The sequence below is a fragment of the Mastacembelus armatus genome, chromosome 2 (genome assembly GCF_900324485.2).
Source record: "Mastacembelus armatus chromosome 2, fMasArm1.2, whole genome shotgun sequence".
Lineage (NCBI taxonomy): Eukaryota > Metazoa > Chordata > Actinopteri > Synbranchiformes > Mastacembelidae > Mastacembelus > Mastacembelus armatus.
This window is the reverse complement of record NC_046634.1, coordinates 8,075,595-8,093,015: the sequence shown is the minus strand read 5'-3', so window position 1 is coordinate 8,093,015 and position 17,421 is coordinate 8,075,595. Positions and strand designations below refer to the sequence as shown.

Here is a 17,421-nt window from a genome sequence, read left to right as displayed (position 1 = left end):
AGCCGCCATCCTCCGCCGCCACGACCTTGTCCCCAAACGTCCATCTACGCGGTCCGACCGTCCAACTAAAGCCGAGTGTGTCTCCTCTGTCTCCGCCACACGACGAGCCGCCGCCGACACCGAATCTGCGCCGTTACTGAGCCAAACGCGGGTCGCTGCGGCTCTTCCGCCTGGCTCCGCCGAATGTCAAAGAGGAAGCGACGTTTTCCGAAGGGATTTATGGGAGGAAGTGGATCCTCTCTTCCTCAGCCATTTTCTCATGGCAGCTTGTAGCCTCGCCAAAGTTGCTTTACCGCCGCCTACTGACCCGCGGTGTGAACTTCATTCAACATTATTCTTATTATCTATATTTAGATCCGATTTCTAATATTTATTATGACTCGCTGTGTTCACTCTTTGTCTAAAACACCTTCCATGTCACTGGCTGTCACTCCCTCCGTCTCTCCTTTTATCCGACTAACATACATTTCCAGACTCCATTCATACTAAAGATCCAATGGTCCTGTCCGTAGCCTGTTATTATCACATTCCGCTTTATGGACCAAGATTGAGATTTGACTCCGGTTCACTAAGCTCTCTCTATGTACAAGAATTACGATAAAATTAAACTTTTTTTTAAGGATACAAAGAAGTTCGCGGTTTCCAAGCATTGGCCGGTCAACAAGGGCGCCACCTGCTGGACAAATCAACTATGGCGACATCTGCTGGTCGGCGTCTAAGATTACACGTCTATGCCATATTGGAACTTTCCAAACAAGATTTAATGTCTATGGCAGAGTCAATACCAAGACTTTGTTTGGCTGTCAAATCAAACACCTCTGTTTGGATCAATTTGGACACTTTGAGAAGCTATAAATGATCTGGCAAAAAACATTCATGGTTTAGTTATTGAAGTTATGATTTTAAAAGATAACAAAAAATGCACCCAACGCTGATATCGTAAATATCACGTTTATTGTATATCATATATTCCTGTAGCTACACACAAACACAGTTACATAATTAGACACAGAAATGGCACATTTAAAGGGAACAGTAACGCTTCTTCAATAAAGTGTGAAAAACTCAACCCATATGCATAAGTTCACTTTACTATTGTAAAGACTACACACAAGATATGATTGTATCTTCACAAACTTGGACACAATGTTAAACACAGCTAATGATGACACATTGCTTCACCGGTCAAATGAGTTATAAGGAATAAGACAACATCACTAATACAAACTTTAATATAGTACTTAAATTCAAGTACAATAAACTTTAATAATGAGCCACTTTAATTAATACTGATTGATTTGATTTGATTATCGAAATCTTATATTTTCTTATAAAAATTTATTCTTTGGATGACTAATCTCCAGACTGTTGTATATAATGTATACAATATACACTACATGTATATCACATAATAAACTTTGCATCTTCTTCTTAGATGTATATTCTCTACTCTCACTATACATATGTTTAACTTCTATATATTAATCACTTGATAATGTCTGATCTTTATTTAGAAGTCCCAGAAGGCCAGGCCGCCCACCTGCTGCAGAGCCATCTCTTTTACCTGCAGGCTTAAGTGGCACCACTGGTTCCCTAACGAGCGCTCGAAGCAAACCAGCACCACCTTCAGAGCTGGAAAGGGAAGAAAGAAGGCAAGAGGATTAGAAGAGAAAGTGGTGGGAACAAGAAAAGCCATCGGCTGATGTCATTTCTCATTCACACCCAGATATGCAGCCTGACTGGTGGACTCGGCTAAACCTTCTCTGCGCAGATCCTTCCCTGTGTCGCCGGGGGTGGAGCAGTGAGCTGGGGAAGCATCCAGCATGAAGTTTTTGGTGCGAGAGGCGGAGATGATCCGAGGAGGCAAAAGGATATTGATGACTGTCTACAGCAGCAGGAAGATCTCGGGCTGCTCCAGGTGGGGGCTGTCTGCAAAGAAAACACCACAGACGGCCAGGTACAGCCGATCTGCTATTGCTTTTTGGCCATTTCAATCGCAGAGTGTCTCTAGTAAAGACCTACTGTGGGATCGACAATGTCATTTTATGGAGGAACAACCTGCACGGATCAAAGTCATTGATTTTACAACATAGTTTCATTATACGGTAGGTGAACGGACGTGTTTATACTAGATCGTCCCTAAGATTTCTAATCTGTTTACAAGGTAACCAGCAATAACAGTGCAGACCAGAAACAGAACACTTAAAAGACTTCATGCTGCCTCAGGACCAGAAATAAACTTCATGTGAATAAATAAATCTTGACAAAATGCAAATATAAGTTAGATACGATGGATCTTAGATACCATCCAAATTGATTTCATAAAAACTATTCATGAACTGCCTCAAATCAGAAAAAAGTCTGTACCTTTGCTTCCAGACCCCACTGTCAATACAAAGGGAATGAGCAGGTTGAGCAGCATCCCCTCACGCCTCTCCTGATTGGTGAAAGGTGAGATCACATGGCTGAGAGGGAAATCATCCTTTAAGGCCTAGGATGGTGGAAAAGGAGGAAACAGAAGTTAGCCCTGATAGTGGGCGTATGGAACATATTATTTAGGATTTAAGCCGTCTGCCACACTGGACGGTCCAACCACACCCATCACCTGACAATGCACAAAAACGGACTCAGACCTTTAACTCTCGAACAGTAAATTGAACGAATCATTTTGAGTCATTCCGTTCATTTTTCAGCAGGTGGCGCTGTAGCCCTCTTGTGGGCGTTGTAAAAATGGCCGCGGTGCTCAAACACTATATAGTGAAGACACCATGGTTTGCTTCAGCTGACATATTATAATACTCAAAATGCCACAAGCAATTCAGACCATGTGAAAACCTAGGAAAGCAAATACACACCACAATAAAGTGACTCGTGTCCTGCATCCTCCCTGCCATTGTTGTTTAACAGCGCGACAGTGACTTGGTAGCTGTCACGTGACAAATGAACGAGAGACCGATCCGAGAACGAGTGTACAGCTCGCCACACAGCCTGAGCTGTGAACGATGAACGATTTGTGGCAGAGTATAACACAAAATCAACATGTTGATATAATTTTCGAAAGTATTTATTTACAAACACACTTCACATGATATACACAATAACACTACACACATCTACAAGAATCAAAGACCACTAATTAATTATGATCCCATGAATAAATAATGTATGTCGGGTGTCAGGTGACAAATACATGAACGTCAGATATCAGACATCATCCATTTCCTTGTTTCTCAGTCCACAGCCCCGTAGCTGAGATACAGCTGTCACGTGGACAAAAGAAGAAGACCTGAGGACGGACGCACAGTTGAGTGAGTCGTGAACTCATCATTTCTGTTTCCTGTCCTGCTGACTGAGTTTATGCAGCTGCCGCCATGTGGCGAGAGAAGGTACTGCATGACAATGAACGAATCGCTCACGAACGACACATCACTACCTCCCAGTCCACCTGTCTCCTGGAGAGCACACACCATACACCACCACCACATTAAAAGCACATTTCTATGAATTTCTGAAAGACTAAAACACAAATGTCACAGTCATATCACTCTATAAACATGTCCTCCCAAATAATTACTACCCCCTCTGTGGCTGTAACAAAGGCTGTACTGACAACAACAAATACCACAAAGCTCACAAACAGCCAACTCAGCACCACAGCAACAGATTGTCAGCGATGCCGAGAAGCCATGTAACTATTGTATACACCACTGCATCTGATACACTCACAGGGACACGGAGAAAAAAGTGGGATTGTATTCAGTCAGTGAGAGCGCACCTGAGCGCGAAGTTGGAGACGGTCCTGGCTGAGTCAGGTTCTAATTTCAGCGTGGGTCAGAGGCAGCAGGTGCCAGAGCCATCCTGAGGAAGAACCGCATTCTCATCATCGATGAGGCGACAGCTAACATGGATCCCAGGTACGATGTGTAGTGGCCCTGTATAAACACTAGGGCTCATGACATATCCATGCAGTGTTGTTTCATATCAAACACCCAGTTCGTGTAATTGCGGCAAAAAACAAGGCGAAGCACATCTGATGGACTGCACCGTGTGTCTGCAGGACGGACGAGCTGATCCAGAAAACCATACGGGACAAGTTCAGAGAATGTACCGTGCTGACCATCGTCTCAACACCATCATAGACAGTGATTGGATACTGGCAAGTCCTCTTAACTGCTACATCGTGCGTTTGCAGCTGCAGGCAACGACTACTTTCCTACAGACTCCATGTTCTTATAATCTAGTATGGGCTGAGTGGACAGAGGAGAGAGAAGAGAACAGCAACAATAAACAACAAATAGACACTGCAGGTTGGTGGGGCCAGTAACTGCACATCAGCAATATACAGCTCCAGGACCAGGGACACCTGCAGAAGGTACAGAGAGAGAGAGAGAGAGAGAGAGACAGAGAGAGAGAGAGACAGAGAGAGAGAGAGAGAACAAAGTTAGTGACATTCAATACGTCGTCCAGAATTGTCGGCCAGTCCTGTCAGCAGTCCTTCGACTTTCAAAGTCCCGCTGTCAGCGCCACTCTACTCATTCATTCAACAAAACAAGGTATGAAGTAACAGAGACTAAACTTTCATTTCTGTCCATAGTTTATAGCTAATTTTCTAACAGTCATGATTCTTAATGACGCTATAATGTTAATGGTCGCAAGCAAGAAGCGGCGGAGTCACGTGTTTATCTCATCTTACACAGTGAAAATGTTGACGATGTGATAGTGTTTTAGCTGTGTAGTTAGACATTGTCAGCCACCGGAGCTGTTTAACACTTTAGGCAGTATATGGTACCAGCCTGAAAACAATAGCATCATTGCGGCAAGTGAGACTTTACTGTAGTATGTGGTAGAAATGATGTTTTACTGTAGTATGTGGTAGAAATGAGACTTTACTGTAGTATGTGGTAGAAATGATGTTTTACTGTAGTATGTGGTAGAAATGATGTTTTACTGTAGTATGTGGTAGAAATTAGACTTTACTGTAGTATGTGGTAGAAATGATGTTTTACTGTAGTATGTGGTAGAAATGATGTTTTACTGTAGTATGTGGTAGAAATTATGTTTTACTGTAGTATGTGGTAGAAATGAGACTTTACTGTAGTATGTGGTAGAAATGATGTTTTACTGTAGTATGTGGTAGAAATGAGACTTTACTGTAGTATGTGGTAGAAATGATGTTTTACTGTAGTATGTGGTAGAAATGAGACTTTACTGTAGTATGTGGTAGAAATGAGACTTTACTGTAGTATGTGGTAGAAATGATGTTTTACTGTAGTATGTGGTAGAAATTAGACTTTACTGTAGTATGTGGTAGAAATGAGACTTTACTGTAGTATGTGGTAGAAATGAGACTTTACTGTAGTATGTGGTAGAAATGAGACTTTACTGTAGTATGTGGTAGAAATGATGTTTTACTGTAGTATGTGGTAGAAATGATGTTTTACTGTAGTATGTGGTAGAAATTATGTTTTACTGTAGTATGTGGTAGAAATGATGTTTTACTGTAGTATGTGGTAGAAATGTTTTACTGTAGTATGTGGTAGAAATGATGTTTTACTGTAGTATGTGGTAGAAATGAGACTTTACTGTAGTATGTGGTAGAAATGATGTTTTACTGTAGTATGTGGTAGAAATGATGTTTTACTGTAGTATGTGGTAGAAATTAGACTTTACTGTAGTATGTGGTAGAAATGATGTTTTACTGTAGTATGTGGTAGAAATTAGACTTTACTGTAGTATGTGGTAGAAATTATGTTTTACTGTAGTATGTGGTAGAAATGTTTTACTGTAGTATGTGGTAGAAATGAGGCTTTACTGTAGTATGTGGTAGAAATTGTTTTACTGTAGTATGTGGTAGAAATGATGTTTTACTGTAGTATGTGGTAGAAATTAGACTTTACTGTAGTATGTGGTAGAAATGATGTTTTACTGTAGAATGTGGTAGAAATGAGACTTTACTGTAGACGCCGACTAGTTCTCCTGGGCTGTACGGTGGTTTACGTCAAGTCAAAGTGCCGATAAAACCCTGAGCTACAGCCTCAGGTGCTAACCCAGGCATGTTGTGTACGACCTACGTCGCAGTTACGTCATCCTTCTTGAAACAACTTGATGCCTCATTACCGCCACCCACTGGACCGGAGCTGCATTGGGGAATTACAAACTCATTTAAACGATACTGGAAAACAATAAATACCAACAACCTTATCGACTTGTACACATACTGTCCATTAACACACGTCCAGCATTTATTTACATCCTTTCTTTAACACAAACACTCCCAACACATTTATAAGGGACCCTGCCAATCTCAGGAACTCATATATTCCATGTCAGCATCAACCATCTTAGTCTTCCTCAGCTGTAGGAAAACCAAACCTGAACTGGACAGGATTTTAGTCAAAACTAACCTGCACACAATAAAAGATGGACATGGTTGTAGCCACAAAATGCTTTTCCATTACAAATGCAGGAAATAATGACACTCGTGTTACTAACAAAAATTATTACATTTTACCTAAAACATTTTTATTTCAATGCTACAGCTAAATATCAAAATTAACACTCTCATATGACATTTAAAAATGTCATTCTGTATTTATTTACAGTAAAAAAAAAAAAAAATACAGCATCAAACCACATATTGTTACCTAGTCATCTCAAAATGGACCTTAAACTTAAGACAAAAACAATATCACAGCCAAACCTTCTCCATATTTGTAACATTAGTCATAGTTGCATGGTTGGTAGGCAGTGTCATGTTGAATCCAGAGCTCTAAGATAAGTGTTTTCCACTAACGTCCTGTTTTTTTATGTTTTCTTCGTATATAACCACATCACAGGGCTTCAGTTTATCCTCCTGTACAAGTCTCTATAATGTGGCTCGTCCTGGTCAACCACTAGGACGCAAACAAGATGTGACTTTCTAATTACTTTTCTGCTCAGTCACTTTCATCTAAGAAGTCTAGTGTCTTTTGTTATCAGGAACACACTGGCTCCTTTTACCATGGCGTGGGCTGCTGAACATTAAGGAGAGGAGTTCCACAGGATGGTGTTGGAAATCTGGTACTCTGCACTATTTGCACGGCAGTTCATTTCAGGGACACATTGCCAAACCACTCAAAAGAAATCCATCAAGCGAAAAACCCCATAGTTCCCATTGAACACAAGTTGTAACACGTTACATTCAATAAAGGAATGGTTTGGCTGATTCACGACAAACATTCATTCAAGTCCCTGCGGGATGTTGCGGTGTTGGTCCGTAACACTATACATTAGTATACACTGGAGCTGGAGACATTTTATGATGAGATGTAAACAATTATGCCAATAACATCAAATGTCACAGTATCTGAAGGCTGAACAGTCACTTCATACAAAGCAAAAGACCCGCTAGTAAAATCAACATCTAACCATTTTAATGCATGTAGTAACCAATGCACAATATACAAAAAGAAAGTCATGTGATCTCGGTTAGACAGGTGACACTGACGACTTAAAAGCTGCTCTAACACATTGTAATGCACAAAAAACATGAACTTATTTCAGGTGCATTTTATGTTCTCGTACATGGTTCACTACACACGTCCATAGGCTAGAATGTCCACTAGACTATGGCACAGTACTTGCAGATAATCAAAAACATGTAAAGCAGAATTGAGAAATTCTCAATTGTGCTGTGTTTATTTCTTCTCATGACTGAAAAGGCCATGTATGCAATAAAACAGGACAGAGACATGGGGAGTTAGGGGCTGGAAGAAAAGTACAGGCTTAGAAGCATGTGTTTTAATGACTAGACCCATTTCTCCTACGACACACACACCTCGGCTGGCATGGAGCTCAGCTTACTATCACCTGATGCAGCAACTTCAGCTGCTGGTGCCGACACGCTGTCAGACCTTTCTGGGGCTGACGCCTGGGCAGTCATGGTCCTTCTGAAGAGACGCATGCTCATCTGCAGCAGCTCGTTGTCCACCACAGGCGTAGCAGGGTATTGCTTCATTAGGCCCTGAAAGAAAGAGGGTACAGACATTCAAAATCACTTCACTCTGAGAAGCTCTAACCTCATGAGGACATAGCTAAGATCAATACAGGCCAGTACTGAAATAGCTCAGGTCAGCAGTAGGATGATGCTACCTTGTCATTTTTTAACAGCTGCCGGCGGATGGTGAAATCCCTGCGGGCACACAAGGCCTTGCAGCAAGGCCCCAGGTTAGTCAATAAACCTGCCCTCTCCACCCGCCTGTTCAGGGCTGCCATGTTCAGGGCCCCCAGGTCATGCTCAAACAGCTTGTCAGCATCTGACACAGGAAGTTCAAATTAAGTTTTACCAGACAGACGATGAACTGTGATTTTATGGTGTGACGATGTGCAGACTCTCACCTTTGGGGTCATCCAGCTCTGACTTACACACCTCTCTGACTTGCTCAAGAAGCTCAGGCCCAGCAAGTCTCTTGGAGATACCCGACCTGAGAAGCACAGCCCCTGGGGTGAACCGGAGCAACGCGGCCCCTGGCACCCGGGGTTCCTGCTTCTGTTTGGGCATCAGGCTGGACCAGTCCACGTCAATCACGTCCAGAGGGCCTGTCAGAACACAAATCAGGGTTTTTATTTTATAAGGTAAAATCCACTTTGTTCTACATAAAAAACAATATGCAATGTTTATTTAACCAGTAAAAAAGCCAATTAATTTCATGTACAAGAGTAAATTCTCTTTCTAACTATATGTGAATAACAAATGAATTTAATACACTGATCTGGACATTCTCAATACAGCTCTTTCCTGGTACCTGTAATTTTCTCATCATCCTGCTGATCCTCTTTTTTCTGGCTGTCAGCAAGAATCTCATCCAGTTCATCATCGCTGATCGGTTCATACTCCTCCCCTACAGATGCAACTGATTGACCATCGTCTTCTTTCCCATCTTCGTCTCCTGTGAACAGTGTACACACACGCACATTACTTCAATCAGCAAATAAACAAATCTTGGAATGTGTCAGGAAAACATGACAAAAATCTTCTTACCGTCGATGCTGTCCGCCTTCTCCAGCTCCCGTTGCTCTCCCATCAGAGGGTGACTGTTGCTTGGCTTCTCAGGCTCTGCTGGGCTGAAGGCCTCTCTTGGCAGCAGTGGCTCATAGTCACTCCTGTCCTGCCTTATGTCCCCTCGCACATCTCCTCTCATTTCAAGCCTAAGGTCCCCTCGTCCTGGAGCCCTGGAGTCCCCGTGAGGCGGCAGGTCCATCATCATCCTCTCCCTCTCTTTATCGCCAGCTCTTTCCCCTCTGCTGTCTCTCTCCCGCTCCCGATCTCGCTCCCTTTCCCGCTCCCGTTCGTGCTGCTGGATGAGTCCCTCTGGGAGCAAGCGTTCCCGGTCCCTGATGTCCCGTTCCCGGAGGAGAGGTTCACGGCCAGGACGCATAAGCAGGGGCTCCCGTCCCCTGCTAGACCAGTCCCTGGGTTCTGGATCCCAGTCTCTCTGTTGCTGTAGGGGCTGCTGGAGGAGCAGGGACTGCTGCTGCTGTGGCTGCTGCTGAGGCCTGGGGTCCTTTCTGTCTCGTTCACGCTCCCGTTCCCGTTCAAACGGCTCCCTGTCCCTCTCCCGCTCTCGGCTGTCATAGGACCCCGCACGGGACCTGGACCTGGCCTGCCTCTCTGAGTCTGGAGAGCTGCGTCTAGAGCTGTGGCTACGAGAATCCTGTCGGTCTGTACCACAGTAGAAACAGGTATCATTACAGTGACATCAGCTATTATACTGTTCCTTGATGTTAAGGGACTGTTGTGTGTGAAAGTGTATTTACCTGATGACGTGCTGCGGCTGAGCTCTCCTCTCCTCAGCTGGTCAATTCGAGACTTCCTCTCTGCTCCTGGGGGGTCATTCACCGCTGGCCTCTCTCGCTCTCTCTCCCGTTCTCTCTCTCTGTCCCGATCACGTGAGTTGGCGCCCTGCAGCCTGCCTCTGTGGGATCGCGGACCCTGAGGCTCATCTCGATGGGCTGACTCGTTGGAGGGTGACCGCAGGCGTCGGGATGACGTGCGGCTCTGGTTGCTCCCCATGCTGCTGCTGCGCGTCTGCTCTGGTGGAGGTTTGCGGAGCAGGGGCTGGGACATGAGGGGCTGTGGAGTCAGAGTCTGCAGCAGCATTGGTGGATCCTGAGGAAGCAGGGGGGCAATGTTAGGAGGGTTGCACCTCTCCCTGTCCCTGCCAACCCTGGAACCAGCACCTCTCCTAAGAGTCTCAGCGGGAACCCTCTCCACAGGAACCAGGGGCGCCTGTCTTTCTACTGGTCCTCCACCCCGGTCTGTGACCTCCTCATCTGACCAGTCACTGAAGTTGTCTATTTTGGGGAGTGGAGACAGGTCTGCATTGCCTCCTGTACCACAGTCTGGCCTCGTCGAAGGCGGTGGAGTTCGGGGACCTCTCTTCCTCTTACAGTGTGGCGGATGGGCTGCAGTATCCTCCTCAGAAACATCAGACTCTCCTCGTGACCATTTCCTCTTTCGATCAAGTACCTTTTTCTTGGCTCCTTTCCTGGGGGAATGTAACAGTGCATCTGCAGACAAACCGGTCGGGGCTTCTGGGTTGAAACGGTCCCCTGCAGCAGGCATGCGGGTGCCTCCGGCGGTCTCATCATCTTTGCGACCCTTCTTCAGCCCCTTCTTCTGTGACTTTGTCTTCTTTTTGCCCTCCTCATGGGACTGAGCACCAGCAGTGTCTCTGTCTTCACTGCCAGCACCAAGTGCTGAGGGAGGAGGCGGCGGCGTGGAGTCTCGCAGATCTCTGCCTTTGCTACGCAAGTCAGAAGGGGTGTCTGAAAGGTGGTCTCCTCGTCTGTCACCCCCTCTGCCACGTTCCCCTCGAGGTTCCAGGTCCTCGTGGCGGCTGCGTGCATCCCTTTTATCCGTGGCTCCTCTGCGCTCCTCGTCCTTCCAGTGGCTGGTCTTGTCATCAGATGGAGCAACCCGCAGAGGAGAACGTAATAAAGGCTCCTGGGGCCGTACCACCTGACTCAGCAGACGATGCTTGTCGCCACCTGAACATACAGTCACATAAACACTGTCAGTAATCTTTAAGCATTAAACACGCCAACCAAATAAGAGCTCTGACAGCAGTCTGCCTGAGTTCCCAGCTGAGGAATCTACAGTAGTATTTGCAGAACCCTTCAGGATCAGTGTTCTTACATTAAAGGTGAATGTCAAAGAGAAAAATGTACTAAAAGTTGGAAGAGGAAAAGAAATTAAATTTGCAATGACTATAATAGGAAGAAATGTAATCAATTCGAATTAAATCAAATTATTAAAATAATACAAGTGACATGACAGTGTCAACTATACCAAAGAAACATCAAGGTTTGGTGATTAACGGTGCATTCCAAGGGTGTGTTTACATCGTAACAGGGTGCATTCCCCACTAAACAGAAGTGTGTCCTTTCAAAAAGATTTTCCCTACTGTCAGGTGGAGGCGGACACACTGGGCTGGGGAGGAGGGGCTGTGGGTGGAGCTTGGCCGGCCCTCGGCCAAACGGGCGCTCACTTTTCTCTTCTGCACTGTTGTAGCCGTCGCTGTCCGCTGGGCTCTGGTCCCGTGCTGCTCGCTTCGGTGACGGACGGGGACTTGGGCTGCTCTCCACTCGGGGCCTCTTACGACTAGAGTGAGAAGAATTATTACAAAAACACAGCAACATTAAATCAGTATTGGGAAGGAGGACGCCCACTGCATAAAAACTGTTGGAGAATCTGAGCGCTGTGTGAAACACGGGATTTTGCACACAAAACTAAAAATGACATTTTCTGTTTCCAAAGTATTTCAACAGGCTGTTATGAAATAAATTTCACTGTTAAAGGAATGATTTCATATATTTAACTTGTTGTTAAACACAAGTACAGTTTATTATCTCTGGGCATCCTGTAGTTCAATAGTTCACAGGTAAATTTAGAGGGATGGATTGTTTCTCAAGTTACAAACTGTAAAATCCACTGATCCACCTGGAACACTGCAAGTGTTACAATGTTAGGTCTGTTAGATCTATTTTAAGAAGAGGAAAGGATTTCAGTAACAGTATAAGACAAAAACAGACACAGGAAATGCAAAGCCAGCTGCCTCTGCCTGACCTGCTGTCTGACCTCTGTGTACACAGGAGATAAACATGTGGCGTTAATGCAGGATAAATGGAGTAGGGCGATACATGCCTTGTCTTGCGATCATCCCGGGTGTCTCGAACAGACCGGTCATCCCTGGTGTCCTCTCTCCTCTCCCGCCTCTCCTCCCTTCCTCTCTCTCGCTCCTCCCATTCCCGCTGCCTCTCTCTCTCCCGTAGTTCCCTCTCTCGCTCCCTCTCCCGCTCCTTTCTTTCCCTCTCCCTCTCTCGCTCCTCACGCTCTCTTTCCCTTTCTCTCTCTCGCTCCTCACGCTCCCTTTCCCTCTCTCGCTCCCTCTCCCTCTCTCGTTCCCTCTCCCTCTCTCTGGCCCGCTCCCTCTCCCTCTCGGCCTCCCTCTCCTTCTCTCTCTCCTTTTCCCTTTCCCTCTCCCGCTCTCTGTCCTTCTCTTTGTCTCTCTCCCGGTCCCTGTCTCTCTCCCTGTCTCTCTCTCTCTCCCGGTCACGGATCCGGTCGTCCCGTCTCTCATCTGCTCTGTCTGTCCTGCGCTCCTCCCTCCTGTCCTCCCTCTCAGACTCCTCCAATCTCCCCTGGTGTCTGTTTGGAGAAGCTGCTCTTTGATCTTTAAAAAAAAAAAAAAAAAAAAAAAACTTGAATTAGTCCACATGCTTTTTAAAACCTTCTTCTTTCTTCAGACTTTACACATGCTTAAAAGACTGCAACCCCCCCACCTCTCTCCCGGTTGTCTCTGCGATCCCGCTCTGCATGTCCCCCCCTCCGGTCATAGGAGGAGTCTCTGGCTTGCTCTCTTCGATCTCCCTCATAGCGGTCTCTGTCTGAACCCCTGTCAGAGCTTCTTTCAGTGACGCTGCGCTCTGTGCTCCTCTCTGGGCTCCGCTCACGCACCGCACTGCTCCGTGACTCCCAGTTGTCGTAGCTGCTGTCCAACTGAGAGCCCCGGGAGTTTCTGCTTGAGGCTGACAGGAAAAATGGCAAGTAAAAAAAAAGAAAAAAAAAAAAGACCACAAACACACATGAAGAAGAAACAAAGGAATAGCAGCATAATGATTCACCCAATAAGCTTCTTGTTGCTGTCAGATCGTTCTTAGTTCTTACCTTTATCAGATGTTTCATTGGCACGCCCTCTCCCTCGTCCATTCCTCTCACTTCTGTCTGTCCTGTTGTCTGACCTTCCTTCAGCTCTCCCTCCATCTTCACGTCCATGACCTCTGCCGTAATTCCTGTCATCCTGAACCAGTTCATCCTTCCTGTGGGTGTCAGTCCTTTCCCTTTCCCTCTCCCTCTCCCTGTCCTTCTCTCGCTCTCTGTCCTTCTCCCTCTCCCGCTCCCGTTCACGGTCTCGCCGCTCCAGAGATTCACGGCTGGAATGGGTCTCTGTCCTGCTCACTCTGGAGTCCTTTATGTCCCTGTTGTCTCGGTGATCGCGAGGCTCTCGAGCTGCGTCCCTTCCACGATCACGAGCATCTCGTCTGTCCCGAGCCTCTCTGGTCTCCCTGTCATCGCGAACGTCCCGTGATGACGCCGGCTCACAGTCATAGTCCCGGTCATCACGGATGCTGTCTTTGTCTCGCTTGCTGCGACTATCTGTTTGCAAAAGACACACAATTATCAACTGATGAATGGACAATCGAAAAAATAAAACAGCTCATCAGGGACAGGGAACATTATAAACATCCAGTTTTCCAGAATAAGACTGGAAACATAACTGCATATTTTCAAATGACTGAAGTGATTCAAATTAAAGTTCATCACTAATTCAAGGAACTAAGTTACAGCAAATCAAACCTTCCTATGAATACGCTGTAAAAACTACTGTGACAATTACATGAAAAAAAGCAAAAGCCTCATAATTTCATAATAAAACAGCCCTTACAGAAACAGCCCAAGAGAAATCCAAGAGTGAAAAAGTAAAATACCATCTCTGCGCTCATGTCTGCGCTCCTGGGCAGGTGGACTCCTCTCTCTGTCCCCACGGCTCCTCTCACGGCCCCTGGAGTGTCGCCGACTAGGGCTCGACCGCTCGGATCGGCGGTGAGGAGAGTAGGTGTCGTGTGAGGCAGGAGGTGAACGGGAGCGCCTGGAGCTCGGAGGTGAGGAGGCAGAGGCCTGGGCTGTGGTGCTCCGGCGGTAGGTGGGAGAGGATGAGCGCCGCCGATGTGGAGACGGAGAGTGCCGCTGGGCAGAGGAACCTGAGTGGGAGGAAGGAGAGTGGTGGCGAGGAGGAGTAGGGGTTCGGTGGTGGCGTGGAGGAGAGGAAGACCTGCAGTGAACAAAGATAGTTACTTCCTCACCTACAACATGTCCAGCATTGATTGGCCTATATAGTTACTGTCACATAATGCTCAGGACAGCACTGTTTCCTCAGCATCCTGCATGTGCTCACCTGCGAGCAGGGGAGCCTAGGGCAGAGGCCTTATGGGAGGAAGCTTTAGGAGAAAGGGATTTCTTTCTGCCAGATGGTGACGCACTTCCAGAACGCTCTTCTGATGTGACTGAACGCTTGGCCTTATGGGAATTGTCTGAACGGTCCCTGTAAACAATGGGTTTATAATCAAATAACTCAAACAAGACATAACTAGACTGCCATGTTAATGATTTCTCAGTGCACTGTAAACAGCATTCCAACATTAATGTGAGTGGCTCCACACTGTACCTGCGTTTTTCCTTCTTCTCTTTGTGTTTTTCTGTGTCTCGTCCCCGATCTTTCCCTTCCTTCTGCTTGTCCTCAGACTTGTCCTTGTTTTTGTGCTTGCCTTTGTGTTTCTTCCCGATCACAGGAAGGTCCAGAGGAACTGGGGGAAGAGGGCTAGGCGTACGGGGCCCTTTCTTCTTGCTATGGCTCCCTTTAGAAGACCTGGTTGGAACAAGATATGCTGGTAAACAGGACAGAAAAGACTGAAAAGCTGCTCTCCTTAGCAAAGGTGACAAAAAACACAAACAAACAAGTCCAGCTCAGGCACACTCCTACCTGGTAGTTTCAGAAACAGGCGAGGCCACCAATGTCTTCTTCTCTTTCTTCCCAGAGCCTTGGCCTTTGGTTGCACTTTTGTGTTTTGGGGATCCACCGGATTTCCTGGACGAGGGTGAATCTTTGGAGCTTAACTGCTCAGGGGAAGACTGAAGGGCAGAGATGACAGATCAGGTGAAAGTTCCTGCTACACACACACTTCAAGTGTGTTAAACATACTTTTAGTAACTTTAATTATCCCCAGAGGGAATTTCAAGTAGTTTTGTAGTGCAAATAAAAGGTTCAAAGTGGTACAAGTGGTCATGTAGTAGTAGTAGTACTAGTACAGATTCTGGTTTTGAAACTAGGGTGCGCTGCATGACTTACCTTCGGCAAGGCCGTGGTTCTTGTTTTGGTGGGGGTCTCATCTTTTTTGATGACTATGTCCTCTCTCTTTTCCAAGTTCTCCTGCTCAAGTTTCATCAGCTCACGCTGAATCTTCTGGCGCTTCATCTCTAAGGATAACTCGTAGTCGTAATCACCGATATCCGAGTCTGAAAGTGAACCAGAAAACACAGGCTTCCACTCTATATCAACTGTAAATTTTATAGAAAGTCAAAACCCATATTTATGTTTTTTGACAGTTCGTGTCAAACTGTAAAATCACGCTAAAGAGCCTGAATGACATTTACAGGTCACTTGTCCATTACACATAAACTAAAAAATAAGCTACTGAACCTTCACGATTGGTTTCCCACTCTGTGGGCTCTTCTTCACTGGCTGGTGTGCGTTCCTTTGTAATCTTTATGTCCTCCTTTTCCCTGTGACGGCCTCTGGAGGAGTCTCTTTGCTGCATGATGACACCCACACACGTTAGAATAACACATACAGGTTGCACTAACTCCTGTTTTTAACCCAGATGTCTTTTATACATTGGGCAACAGACTAGTATTTCAAATAGTGGCAACAGCACAGACTCACTCTTGATGTGGGCGATGTGGATTCGTCTATGTCTCGCTTCAGGTTTTCTGGGTCAACATCCTGTCTTTTATTCTTCATCCTCTCCCGCAGATCACCTGTGGGCCTCTCGGTTGACCTGCACAAAAGACATACACAAACATGAATACACACAAGCTGTGGACAGGATCACAAAAGACAAACAAACTGAAAGGTCCAGACAATCATAGATCTTAAATGCCACACAGCAAACACTCAAACAAAACACCTCACCGACTAAAGCTGAATCCTTTGCCTCGCGGCTGAGTTCCATGTGTGTAGCGACAAGTGTTGCCGTAGCTGCAATTACCAGTCTTCAGCCAATTTCTACAGTGACTCTGAAAGACACAAACAAATGAACCTGATCAGACACAACAACGTCCACTAACCTGAGACAGCCACTGCAGCAGAGAGACTAGAAGGATACAGGGAGTGTTGAGTGCATCTGCTAAAGGAAAATAACTCCATCCCTAGGGTGTGATAGAAAGACCCAGTTGCATCCTTGTGTCCATGCAAGTGTTTTGCACTGCAGGCTATACGTACATCTGCAGCATTACTCCCAGTGCTGGGGCCAAGTCTTTCAAACACACTTGGCCTGCGGGAGGGGGCGGCGGGGTTGCTGGTGCTGCTGGTTGTGGTGCTGCTGCTGTCAGATATGGTTTTTGAATTCTCCACTGTAACCTTCCGTCTGATCTTGGACATTCTGCAGGACTGAAAATATGATTACAAATACTTTATCATCATCATCATCTGCACCCATACGTCCACACAGTACAGCTTCAATCCTAGCAAGCGTCCCCATACAAACTGACTTTTACTTTACCCAACGTTCAACGTTGGCTAACGTTCCTAGCTAATCAGCTTACCGCACCACTTTAAAGCTAATGTTTACATGTCCTACATCCAAACACGTGTACGTGCGCTTCGACTGAGTATCGTATTATTAGCAACGACTAAATTACTACAAGTCTCGTGTTAGGAAAAAACAACCATGTCGCGGCTAATGCTAAAGCTAGCTAAGCGGAGCGCGGGGCCTTGAAGCACCTTCTGCTCGGTAATGTGCCGATAAAAGGCCGCCTCACCCAGGATATTAATGTCGGTGTGGCATCTACTTGTGTCCAGTTAGCGGATTCAGCACTAATAAAAACAACAAAGCTTATTTTTTAAAATCAAAGGCACAAACTGCCCCGAGTGCCTTCATATTGGCAGAGGGTGCGCGTCATAATGGGTCCCCTTCTTTTTCTTCTATGGTTTATAGACTTTGCAGCGTCAAGAGCGCATTAGCGCCACCTACCAAAAACGATCGTTACACTTTAATATGCCTTAACTAGCGTATTTCATGCTTCACATTTTCTGGTAAACTAAT

At 45.8% G+C, this 17,421-nt stretch overlaps 2 protein-coding genes across 3 annotated transcripts; both read right to left on the bottom strand.

Moving 5' to 3' along the window:
* Window positions 1-1,279: 1,279 nt before the first annotated feature.
* Window positions 1,280-2,167, bottom strand: LOC113127395 (protein unc-80 homolog). Its single transcript, XM_026301920.1, has 2 exons — window positions 1,723-2,167; window positions 1,280-1,632 (listed from the first exon to the last, which is right to left on the bottom strand). Exons 1-2 carry the CDS (start codon window positions 1,823-1,825, stop codon window positions 1,511-1,513), a joined length of 225 nt encoding a protein of 74 aa, XP_026157705.1. The 5' UTR covers window positions 1,826-2,167; the 3' UTR covers window positions 1,280-1,510.
* Window positions 2,168-7,390: 5,223 nt separating this feature from the next.
* zc3h13 (zinc finger CCCH-type containing 13) lies at window positions 7,391-17,284 on the bottom strand. Of its 2 annotated transcripts, none has more exons than XM_026301860.1 (20): window positions 17,138-17,284; window positions 16,599-16,766; window positions 16,290-16,393; window positions 16,041-16,155; window positions 15,798-15,909; window positions 15,447-15,613; window positions 15,081-15,229; window positions 14,766-14,966; window positions 14,496-14,642; window positions 14,029-14,372; window positions 13,208-13,696; window positions 12,823-13,068; window positions 12,185-12,713; window positions 11,445-11,641; window positions 9,796-11,028; window positions 9,020-9,700; window positions 8,784-8,927; window positions 8,377-8,577; window positions 8,131-8,294; window positions 7,391-8,002 (listed from the first exon to the last, which is right to left on the bottom strand). In XM_026301860.1, the coding sequence occupies exons 2-20, from the start codon at window positions 16,755-16,757 to the stop codon at window positions 7,802-7,804; spliced, it is 5,583 nt and encodes a 1,860-aa protein (XP_026157645.1). In that variant the 5' UTR covers window positions 16,758-16,766; window positions 17,138-17,284; the 3' UTR covers window positions 7,391-7,801. The 2 variants fall into 2 exon arrangements, with proteins under 2 accessions (XP_026157645.1, XP_026157647.1); XM_026301862.1 differs by having other exon boundaries at window positions 11,529-11,641.
* Window positions 17,285-17,421: the final 137 nt, after the last annotated feature.

Coding starts and splice junctions, on each gene's coding strand:
- LOC113127395 (XM_026301920.1), bottom strand. CDS start 1,825: ATGCTGGATGCTTCCCCAGCTCACTGCTCCACCCCCGGCGACACAGGG. Junction 1,633..1,722: donor CAGTCAGGCTGCATATCTGG/GTGTGAATGAGA, acceptor TTCCCTTTCCAG/CTCTGAAGGTGGTGCTGGTT.
- zc3h13 (XM_026301860.1), bottom strand. CDS start 16,757: ATGTCCAAGATCAGACGGAAGGTTACAGTGGAGAATTCAAAAACCATA. Junction 14,967..15,080: donor CCTGTTTCTGAAACTACCAG/GTAGGAGTGTGC, acceptor TGTTCCAACCAG/GTCTTCTAAAGGGAGCCATA. Junction 13,697..14,028: donor CAGACATGAGCGCAGAGATG/GTATTTTACTTT, acceptor TTTTGCAAACAG/ATAGTCGCAGCAAGCGAGAC.